Below are 11675 nucleotides of genomic sequence, written 5' to 3'. Positions count from 1 at the left end.
TTCTCTAGAAAGAAACCCCAACCCTGGCACTTTGCAGTCCCAATTTCTTGGTACCATTCCTCACCAATCATGCTGATTTCAGCCCCTTCTCTAAGACACTGTGGGAGCTTCAAGACCTTAGAGAGTTGAGAAAGCAACATCACCCTGCAGGCCATCAACCAAGCTGAACACAGAAAGTGCAGAAGCAAAAAGGGCTTTGAGTCTTAAGAAATGTGATCCTGGAAGCATGAGTTCAAAGTCTGGCTTAGTGGTCAGAAGAAGGCAGGAAAGATGAGGGCTTCACCTGGCACGCAGCACTCACTTGCTACCAAGCAATAAGGGCAAGGAGCTAGGCTGAGCCTAATGATGCATGGTTAGCTACTTGGGGAAACTAAGGCAGGAACATCAACTCAGGGGACTGACTGAGCTACAGAGCATCAAGCCTAGGAAACTCAGCAAGGCATGGATGGTCTCAAAACTTAAAAAGTTAAAGAGATCAGGAATGTAGCTCGGTGGTAAAATACTTGCTTAGCTCGTGAGAGGCCCTGGGTTTAATCCCCAGCACAGGGGTTGAGTGGGTAGTGGGGATTAACAGGGGTAGTAGCCAAAGGAAATCAAGAGAAGAGTTTTATTCTTAGTAAGCATGTTCACAAAAGAAGAAGTCAGTGTCATATCCTAGTACATCTTCATTCTCTGAGCACAATAAACTGGCCTGGTTCTACCAGATGTTCCAGATACCTGTAGTCAGTCAGAGGGTGGAGGCTGAGGTTCACATTCCCAGGCAGAGCCGGCCATGTGAGTAAACTGCCTTAAAGGAAAACGTCTCTTTGTGTGGCTTTCATTATGACCCCTCCTCTTCCTCGCCCCACAATATAGATAAGAAGACTGAGCCCCAAAGATAGGCAAGACTTTCCCAGCACTCAGAGGCCAAGTCAGCGATTCACACAGAACTAGATCCAAGTCCCTAACACACGGAACCTCTGCTACCCGCTCTTGCACAAGCACCCCTTGCCCTAAGGACATCAGGCAGGGGTGGGAGGGTGGGAGGGACCCAGATCCGGGAAGCACAAGCCACCCTGGTTACCCTCTAGTCCTCTTCTGCTGACTCAACTGCTCTGGCATCTCTGAGGCTGTAAGTGTTAGTCTGGGGGCCTCTGAGCCCTGAGCTTATTGGGTGCCACGGGAGAAACATGAGAGTCCAGAGCTCCCTCCTCCTGGTAGTCCTCCTGGCTTTGGAGACTCAGCTGCCTGTTGCCTTGTGTAGAAAGAAGGGAGGTGAGTGTCATGAGTCCCTGTGCTCCGGCCAGGTGGCTTCTGCCTTTCTGTGGAGAGTGGGGGCTGTGGGAGAGCCAGTGATGAGTGGTGTGTGTGTGTGTGTGTGTGTGTGTGTGTGTGAGAGAGAGAGAGAGAGAGAGAGAGAGAGAGAGAGAGAGAGNGAGAGAGAGAGAGAGAGAGTGTGTGTGTGTGTCCATCCGTCTGTCCATCCGTCTGTCTGTCTGTCTGTCTGTCTGTCTGTCTGTCTGTCTGTCTGTCTCAGTGCTCCCAGGAACCTGCATTTTGCATCAGGCTTGTTCGTTCTTGGGTCTTTCCCTGTCAACTTGCCTGTGCCTACATTCACACCCGAATGTTTTTAGGGACACACAGCTGAACATAGGTGCCTTCGTTCCTGTCTGAGCAGACCTCTATAGACACATGGTTATTGTGCCCAAGCTTATGGACAGGATGCATGTGTCACTGTGCCTCTCCGTATGGGGAAAACATCATGTGATTCCACCAATGGGTGTTGTAGTAGGGACTTGGGAGCTAAGTAAGGAGCATGGCTGCTGGGATCTGGGGTCTGATGGGAAGAATCTTTCCCCTTTGCTTCTCTTGTTCCTTTCTCCAGCTTCCGTCCATTCCCACCCCTGATGAGGCTCAGGTTCGTATGCCGACGGTGAGGGAGGCCTAGGGGTTCTTCCACAGATGTCTCCCTGTCAAGACGAGGCCATCCCTCCATTCTCCTCTGAGGCTGCTGGGCTTTGACCTACATTCACTTTTGGAGAGTTAGCCCTGCTTTAGGGGACAAGTATACAAATGGGGACAGAACCCATCCTCCAAGGCTGGGTAAGCCTGTGCGGTGCAGGTAGATGGAGGTAGCAGGATTTACATGGCGCCCATTCCCTTTAGCCTGGATTATGACTTCCTCAGAGGCACAGAGGAGGAGGCTTGGAGATCCCTCCCACACGGAGGAAGAAAGGGTGCTAGTAGGTTCCAAGGTCAGACCTCGTGTGGACTGTAACCCATGTAGCCATCACCCACAGGTTTTCACTGCGGTGTTGTGAGTCAGCACTGTTTTTACCCCCATTTTACTGGTAAGGAAACCAAGGCATACCGCTTAACCAACTGCCAGTGCCGAAGACCGAGACAGGATCAAACGTGGTAACTGATAGCAGTTCTTGTGAGTTGGGAAGGCTCCCTTCAGCAACTCACTCCTGTGAAATGGGGTCCACGCTTTCCTCTCAGGAGTAAATGGGGCTTTGAAGGATAAATGTCAGACACGGCCGTAGGTGTAGCATGTGTGGTGATTCAGGGGAGCAACTGAGGAGTCCTAGGAGAACAGTCCTGACATCACACCCAGGGCGAGACCTGGCTCCACCAGAGCCCAAGCCTGCTCTACCTGGCCAGGTGTGACATCCTTACCAATACCCGTTCATGTCATTCCACCCTTTCCTGGTTTCTCTCCCGTGAGGCATCTGCCTGGCTCTCTGTAGAACTTCAGACACTGGCAGAAGGCAGCGGGGCTGAGGGAGGGAGAGCATTAGCTCGTCCCAGTGGAGGCTCAGCCACTTCTGTTTATAAGATCCCATGCTCCTCATTCAAATGTCAGGGTGTTGGCAGTTGAATGATTCCACTTAGAGAGCTGTGTATGGATTCAGGGCGAGGTGTGCCCATGCGCCTGACTTCACCAGTTTAACCATGCCCATGCATGGCTGCCACACAGGTATGGAGTCTACACATTAGCTGTGGGGTGTGTGTGTGTGTGTGTGTGTGTGTGTGTGTATGTGTGTGTGTCACAGAGAATGTGTCACAAGTAGGAAACCTGGGTGTGGAGGGAAGGTTAGGAGAGTGACCGTGGTAGTGTGACCACTCAGAGCCCTGCACACCTCTCTATCCAGTCTAGACTTTGTGTCTTCACATTGTGGCACCGACAGTTTGTCTTACTTAAAATGCCAACTTTCTGACCGCTCCGTATCAGTCTAATCCTTGAAGTCCAACCTCGGGATCCTCCTGCAGTAGTTCTCCTTCCTCTGTGCTGCAATCTATGCTGCACTCCCCACACACGCACTCTACACACACACACACACACACACACACACACACACACACACACACACACACACAAAGAGACTCAATTTCCTTGATTAGAATTCAGACAGCTCCATTCGGCCCACTCTCCAAGGCCTGAGCACCTCGGTACTGCGATGTGAGCTTGATATTAAATCCTGGTCTGTGGAGAGTCTCCCCCGTCGCCCGCACCCTCCACAGAACCCTTCATCTCTCCCAAATACCCCACATTCCTCCCCAGACATTCCTCCGTATGTGTGCCTGTGCTCCCTCCCAGGCTAAGCAGCTTACGTTCCAGCAGGGGGCAGCAGTTCAACTTCAACCACCAGTTTAGGAACTAAAGCAGACAGTGCAGGAGCAAAGGACCACCTACTATGTGCACAACCAGTGCCCAGTCAGGGACAGAAGGTTGTGACGTGAGGTAAATGGAGCTGTCTGCACGCTAAGCAAGGAAGTGGGAGCTTTCACTGGGCTGGGGGAGCTGGTGGTGGGTAGATCAGGAAGAACTTCTGGAAGAGGGCCCCAGGAGATTACATTCATAATCCTGGATCCAACTGAAGCCTCTGTGTTGCTAGATTGGGCTGAAGTCCTAGGACCAGCCCCATCCCTATAGCTCAAAGCAGTCAAAGCAGAACATGAAGATTAAAGAGAGCCAGAGAATCCCAGCCCAGCCCAGGCTCATGTGGGCTAGGCTGGTCACTGTCCTTTACAGGCCTTAATCTCTGCCTCGTTAGAAGACTTCCAACTTGTGCATGAAGTCTCAACAAGAAGACTGGTTAGGCCAACTGCAGGTCAGAGCATTCCAGAGCTGTTCCAGAGAAAGGTTCAGAGACAGGGTTGATCCTTGAGTCTGAGCTACGCCACTTCCAACAGAGGTGAGCCCAGCAGCGTGGAAGTGTCACCACGGCAGGCAGAGAGCACATACGCAACACGGGGCCTCCCTACAAATCTCTCTCTTTCCAACAGCCATTATGCCCTTAGCGCCGTGCACTGTGCTGTACTCATGATGAACAGGGCAAGCAGGTAACGAACCTCAGCCTCCAGCACAGGGAGAGCTACAGACAGCTCTAGGCACTCACCCCAGTGCTGACCCAGCTCCCTGGGCTCAGAGAAGCAGGGCCTTAGGAAGAGGGGACATTTCAACTGAAATCAATACACTGACCAAGTGGCTAGAGTGGAAACGGGTGCCTGGCAGAGAGAGCTGGCTAGCAGCAGCTCAGGAGTTCTAGAGAATGAGACCAGGGAGGTACCGGTGGGCAGAGGCAGACGGCCACAATCTTGTCTGAGGTGGAGAATTTGTGTTCATGTACATGTGTGTGTGTGTACATGTGTGTGTGTGTGTGTGTGTGTGTGTGTGTATACATGTAGGTATGTGTCTACGGGAGCACATGGGCACATACAGATGTGGAGGCATAGAGCCCAGAGGACAACCATCTAGGGTGTCATTTCTCAGGTGCCAACCACCTTGTTGAGACAGCTTCTCATTAACCTTGAATTCATCTAGTAGGCCAGGCTGGAGGGCCATACCCTGCCCCCCTTTTCTGTTTGTTTGTTTAGTTTTGTTTGTTTGTTTGTTTGCTTGTTTAACATGGGTCTTGAGGATCAAACTCAGGTCCTAATCTTGGCTGATTCATCTCCATAGACTAAGGGTTTTAATCTCATTTTTTCCTATCCATTATGCCACCTGAGTATCATAATTAGCCCTCAATAGTAAAAAAAAAAAAAAAAAAAATCTATAAAACCCATCCTGGTGGCAAGCAAGAGACTGAGATATTCGATCCTGCACTTCCCAACGCAACCCTGAGCTGTGTCTGGTTAAGTGACGTGAGGTTTCTCGTACAGACAAACTGGGGGGCTGTCCACCAGACGACGGGCTCTGCAGCCAGAAGATTCCTGATCAGTGCTTGAATGACAAACAGTGTCCCTCTTCTTGGAAGTGCTGTCGCCGAGACTGCTTCCTCCAGTGTATGCCTAGTGTCTCTGGTAAGTGCCCTCCCCAGTGTGCCAACACCCAAACCTCAAGCCCAGGGCTGGTGGGCACAACCAGACTCATCCAAGCCCCTGTATTGCAGTAAAGCTGGGCAAATGCCCCGTGGATCAACTTCGCTGCCTCAGTCCCACAAAGCACATGTGTAACAAAGACTCGGACTGCTCAGGCAAGAAGCGGTGCTGTGCCAGCGCCTGTGGCCGGGACTGCCGAGACCCCAGCAAAGGTGCCATTTCTGCTTCCCTCCTGCCCAGCTCTGGGATGTCCTTCCAGGTCAATCATCTCAGCAGGGTACCTTCCCTCAGAATGGCCAGAGCTGGAGAAGAAGGGTGCAAGGGGTCCCATTAGCAAGGCAGAGAAACTGGGTTCCTCGGGTCTCTTACTGAGTGTGCTCTGCCACCCTGGATATTAGTTTGCCCTTCTGAAGGAGGTTGGAGAGGGCTGTCTTAACATCTGTCTGAGTTGGATTGATAGGATCTAAATAGAGGAGTCAGACTCAGAGTCCTGTTACAAACTAGGGATTAACCCTTTCTTTTCCTTTTCTTTAGGCTAATTCTGACTTAGGATCTATGGCTCTGCACCCCGGGTGTGGTTCCCACCAGAAAGAGATCATGATGTGGGGGCTAGGGATCCTGCAACCCAGATCATCTCTCCAGAGACAGTTGTGACCTTCTGACAAGCACTGGTCTGTTGTCAGCTCCCTTACAACTCATGCCTCCTGCGTTCTCTGAGTGCCAAGGTCCACACCAGACATCAAAGGCATAGCTCATCCTTTGGATCCAGCATCCCACACCACTGTCATGCTGGGCGTCCCATCCCACCTCAGAACCAGTTTTATATCTCTCTGTACATTGTTTCCTCCACTTAAAATGCCAAGCCAGGAAGCCCCTTCTCTCCCAAGCCCTGAACCCACCTTCAGACTATCCTCCCCCAAAAAACGTGGGTCCAGCAAGAATTTTCCAAACATCAGTCCATTCACACATGCTGCCTCAGTCCCTGTCATCCCTGCAGAGCCACCCTGTAATGTGTAAAGTTTTGTGAAGTACCTCTGTACATCTACTTACTTAACGTCTTCATTTAAACGGCTCACTTTTAGATGTTAACAATTCATTTCCAAGGGATGGTGTAGGGGAGGGGAGGGGAGGGCAGAGGAGGTTTGGTGTCACTAAGGTAAATAAGATCTGCAAGATCAATGGCCAGAGACAAGCACGGAACTTCGAAGCCAAGTGTAATGAAAACAGTAATTCCATTGAGTTCATTCGTGCTTGATTTAAGTAATACCATTAAACTCTAGCTAATAGGGCCACCCGCCAAGGCAGAGCCTGATTCTGTTTTAATAAATGGAGATTAACAAGGGTTAAAGAGATGTCAAGAGATTCAGGATGCTGACTGAGACAGCTTTCTGGCAGAGTCAGGAGAAAAAACAGTGCCTCTGGCCCAGGGAGTCGATGCTGCTTCATGTTGTAGCCAAGTGCTAAGCCCATTTGGATTGTCCCATATTCAGGAAACGGGGCTCCAGCAGTTGGGATGTCGTAGAATACATCTGTCTCCACTACTGGGCTGTGTCTCACTTGCCTTGATTTCTCAGTGGCCCAGCCTACAGCCAGGGCCAAACAAGGGTTTCTTGAGAGGACTGAGAGCAAGGGTCCGTCCCTTCCTTGGACCCAGACAGCTGAGAAAGGAGGCACCTCCACCCCTTTCTTTGATAAAGTGCTCTTTTGTCTGATAGACTTGGGGCAGGCTACTATGGAGGCGAACTTAGGAATTGTGTCCCTTCTGTCCTGTTCCCGTGGCCTTGTGGTGTAACCCAGGCGAGTCCTTCACCATTTCCCTTTGCAGCCTGGAAGATGGAGAGAGTACCACTTCCTGGCTGCTACAACCCTTCTCACTAGATTCAAATGCCCAAACTGTTAGCTCATAGTAACAGTTGCCAACAACATGGCTCCAAGGTGACACGTAGGGAAAAGAAAGCTTTCTGGTGTCACGGAATCTGTGAGCTCCTGGATATTTCTGAGCCTCCTTCTGGGCCTTGGTTTCTCCACCCATCACGTCAACACAGATGATGTAGGGGATCATAGTCCCTGCCCATCATGTCCCTTCTTGTCCACAGACTCACTAGTTAGTGCCTGTCCCACTTGTAGTTTATAAATTGCCAACTTGGCAGAGCCTAGAATCACCTGAAAAACAAGTGTCTGGACATTATCCTGATATGCTAACAGATGTAGGAAGAACCACTTTGATTGTGGGTATGACCCTTCCCTAGGTATTGGATCCTGAACTGGACAAAATGATGCAAGTGAGCTGAACATGGCATGTGTGCACCATCCATTACTCCCTTCTGAGCTGAGCACAGCATGTGTGCATGCATGCATGCATGTATCCATCACTCCCTTCTGAATGCAAACATACTGTAACCAGCTGCCTTGACCTCCCTGCCATAAAGGACTGTATCTTGAACTGTGAACTAAAATGAACCCTTTCTCCCTTTCATTGCCTTTGTCAGAGTTTTTAGTCACAGCAGCAGAAAGAGAAGCTAAGACAGCACCCCTGCTAATCTGGAGCCTGGCTGGGAGCCTGTTTGGGTAGAACTAACAGCCACAAGATACCATTCTTCTGGAAGCTTCCAGCCTCTGCCACAAAAAAAGAGCTCACCCAGAAGCCAAGGGCCTAAAGCTGAGCTATCTCAGCCAAGTCCCACGGGGCACTTAATACTTGTGGTAGGAAGTCACGGGGATATGGGGCTGTTGGTGACACAGCAAAGGCCTGCTAGAAACTGTTAGTCTGGAGAAAGTGCCTCCCCTATGCTGCCCACTTTAAAACACTGTCACAGCATTTACTCTGCCACCTGCAGAAGGAGAACCTGGTGCTCCCATTTAGCAATGGAGAAGCAGCAGCTTTTAGACAGAAACTTGCTCCAGCTCTTAGCTGGGAAGTAGCCAGAACTTAACAATGGCGTACTCTTCCTTAGATAACAATGAATCCAGACAAGAGCTAAACACTACAGAGTCCCCACCCTGGACCACCCCACCCCCCCCCCGAGTCCTTCCATTCATATGGACAAATCCCACTGACGGATCATAGCCCTACTGGGTCCTGTTTCACAGATTAAGAGAACTGCAGTCCACAGAGGTTAGACAGTCAAAGGAGTCACATAGTAGAGCTAGGACCAGCCTGTGACAGTTGCAACCCAATTCTCTACATTCCTATTAAGTAATTACAGTAGGTTTTAGAAGAGTCCATCCACCCTTAACAACAGTGTCCATGGATGAAAAAAGAGGCACGGACAGCTCCAAGAAATTTGTGTGAACAAGCTCAGTCGTAGACATCAGGATCCTGTTGGTTCACATCTGATTGCCCTGGGTTTCATCCTTGAGGGAGAGGAGAATGAAAACTCAGAGACTCAAAAAAAGGAAGCTCTCATATAAACCAATTAAAATGTGGAGACCAGCAGTCCCTCGGCTCTCTGGGGGGGATCCAGACTCTGAGCTATGTTCCCTGGAGCGCCAGGAGGTGCTGAATCACAGGCTGTGGCTTTTCTAACTATAGGGGGAATCTCCATACAGTTCCTCTACTCCAGTTCCTGGCCCACTCACCATCTGCTCCCTGAAGACTAGCCTTGTCGATGCAGTGTCTCCTCAGTTCTCAGCCACCAAACCCCTGCATGCCAAGAACTTTGTTCCTTCACTAAGGCCAATCTTGCTTTCTTTCCTTCCTTATTCGTTCAATAGTTCCTCACATACTCCAGTGGATGAGACAACGGTCCAGCTAGCATCGACACAATATACACCAGTCTGCAAAGGCCTGGGAGGCTACTGGAGGCCAGGAGAGGCCTAATTCACCCTGGAAGCTCAAGCCCTGAGTTTTAGCAGGAATGAGAATGTGCCCTCCCTCCCTCCTTTGCAGCAGTAGTGTCTTCCAGTTAGAAATACTGTCCATGTCGCTCAGCTAGCCACTGGAATACTTACGGAATTCTACATATTTCCCAGGGCAACACAGAGGCAGAAACAGGAAATGTTAGTTCAGCTATAACTGTATATCTGTGTATCTTAATAACATTCTATAATGATTTTGCAAAAGTAAATTGACTTAATTTCCCCTGCTCTTGGCTTCCTTTCAGCGGAAGATGTCCATGTAGCTCAAGTTGGGCCAATCAGAAGTAGAAATCAGTCCACTGGGCAGGCTTTCGTAGGAAGCCGCTGTCAACCTCACTAATAAGACAAAGTCAGCCCTTTTTGCTCTTTCCCATGAACCCTTCGCAGTTCCCAAACAGTGGCTGCTACACTTACAACCTCGAGAAATATCTTGGTTGGATTCCCCCAGGAAGAATCTTGTCACAAAGATTCATTTGATGGTGCTGATTTTAAAGTGTTTCCCGGGGTGCCGTGAGTGTGTGTGTGTGTGTGTGTGTGTGTGTGTGTGTGTGTGTGTGTGTGTGTGTGTGTGTGTGTGTGTGTGTGTGTGTGTGTGTGTGTGTGTGTGTGTGAAAGAGAAGAGGCTCATGTGAATGTAGCCGTAGGCCAAGCCCACAGGGTAACTGCAGAAATAAGTGATGCTCTTACACTTTGGCTCTCCCCTTGGTAGCCACACAAGGCTTCAGCAGCCTTGGGAGGGTTTAACAAACACAGACTGCAGCTTGTCCAAAGGTAAAACATCCCAGCAGCCAGTGTGCACGAAAGGATAATGGATCTTCAAGCGGCTGTGCACAGAGCATCCGCATCCCTCACTCCTGGGATGAGGGCCCCACCAGAGAGTGGAGGAAGGAGTCCAAAGGAGCTGACCTTCGGTACTGCTCCTGGGCAGCTGGGTCTGCTGCAAAAGACAGGTCCTTCTCTCTAGTGAAGCCACGGGGAATCCATTTCTGTTCCTGCAGCTGACTTAGCCTGAGAAAGGAAAAGGCAGGGAAAGTTATTTGTGGGAATGGCAAGCATGTGCTAACCCACTCTGAAATCTGGAAGGAGATGCTCTTCCCATTTTTGCACATAAGGAGGAGAAAAGGCCAAGACGAGACGTGTGGCTCAAGGTCACACAAGAATCCAGTGGCAAAGACATATCTATTTCTGGGTAACAATTTGCCACAAATGAAGTGGAGTAATCAATACACACTTATTAGGTTCCTGAGTTAAGAAACCTAGTACAGGCCCCGTGTTTCCGGAGGCTGCAGTCACATGTCTGCCTGGGTGGAAGTCTTATCTGAGCCTCAGCTAGAGAAGGCTCTGCTGGCAAGCATTTGCTGGCAGCATTTCATCTCAGGAGGGTGAAGGAACTACTCAGCTGGCAGTGGCCAGAAGTTACCCTCGGTTCCTTGCCCTTCCAGTATGGTAACTTCATGAAAGCCAGCAGAAGTCATAACTTCACACAGTCTACCCTTGAGGCAAATCAGTAGGTCACATACATTCAAGCATACACTTATGCTAACACATATACATACACGTGTATAATAGCATAATCAAGTACACACACTCACATGTTCTAATACACATATATTAACACACATACACTAACACACTAATAGCATAAACACACATATATATACTAACACACATATGTACACACATGTGTGCACACACACATGAATAAATACAGAGTCTAACTATGCCACTCAGACTTCTGTCCTACCGAAATGATAAGATAACACATAAGGTTAGAAGCTGCTGAAGTTATGGTAACTTGTAACACTGCAAACAACAACAAAATGAGTATAGTGCTTTTTGAAGACTTAGTCCAAAAGTGAACAACAGAAAATATCCCACTGTTAATTTCTTTATTGATATCATGTTAAAATTATATCCGGGATCTATTAGGCTAAGTAAAAGACATTATTTTAAAAAAACTCATCTGTTTCCTTTTTCAAAAGATAGTTGTTTATGTGTATGGGTATTTTGTCTGCATGCTTACCTGTACATCAGAAGATGGCATCGGCTCCCATGGGACTATAGTTATAGACAGTTGTGAGCTGTCATGTGGGTGCTGAAAATTGAACCTAGGTTCTCTGGAAGAGCAGCCAGTGCTCTTAATTTCTGAGCTATCTCTCCAGCCCTCTTTTGATATTTTTAATGCTGCTATTAGAAAAAAAAAAAAACAGTTGAGGGCTAGAGAGATGGCTCAGAGGTTAAGAGTACTGACTGTTCTTTCAGAGGCCCTGAGTTCAATTTCCAGCAACCACATGGTGGGTCACAACCATCTGTAATGGGATCCATTGCCCTCTTCTGGTGCGCCTGAAGACAACTACAGTGTACTCATATGCATTAAATGAATAAATAAACAAATCTTTTAAAAGAAAAAACAGGGGGCTGGAGAGATGGCTCAGTGGTTAAAAGCACCAACTGCTCTTCCAAAGGTCCTGAGTCCAATTCCCAGCAACCACATGGTGGCTCACAACCATCTG

General features: G+C 49.0%; 1 protein-coding gene across 1 annotated transcript in view; it reads left to right on the top strand.

Annotated features, from left to right (window-relative positions):
• Positions 1 to 1169: 1169 nt before the first annotated feature.
• Wfdc5 (WAP four-disulfide core domain 5) overlaps positions 1170 to 11675 on the top strand; it is a 12660-nt gene continuing 2154 nt past the window's right edge. Inside the window, exons 1-3 of the mRNA XM_021192811.1 lie at positions 1170 to 1254; positions 5146 to 5286; positions 5376 to 5581. Of these exons, the coding sequence (XP_021048470.1) occupies positions 1170 to 1254; positions 5146 to 5286; positions 5376 to 5581 (432 nt within the window). The remainder of the gene's footprint in view (positions 1255 to 5145; positions 5287 to 5375; positions 5582 to 11675) is intronic.

Source organism: Mus pahari, chromosome 3 (assembly GCF_900095145.1).
Source record: "Mus pahari chromosome 3, PAHARI_EIJ_v1.1, whole genome shotgun sequence".
Lineage (NCBI taxonomy): Eukaryota > Metazoa > Chordata > Mammalia > Rodentia > Muridae > Mus > Mus pahari.
The sequence above is the reverse complement of the archived record's forward strand: the minus strand, read 5'-3'. Positions and strand labels throughout refer to the sequence as shown.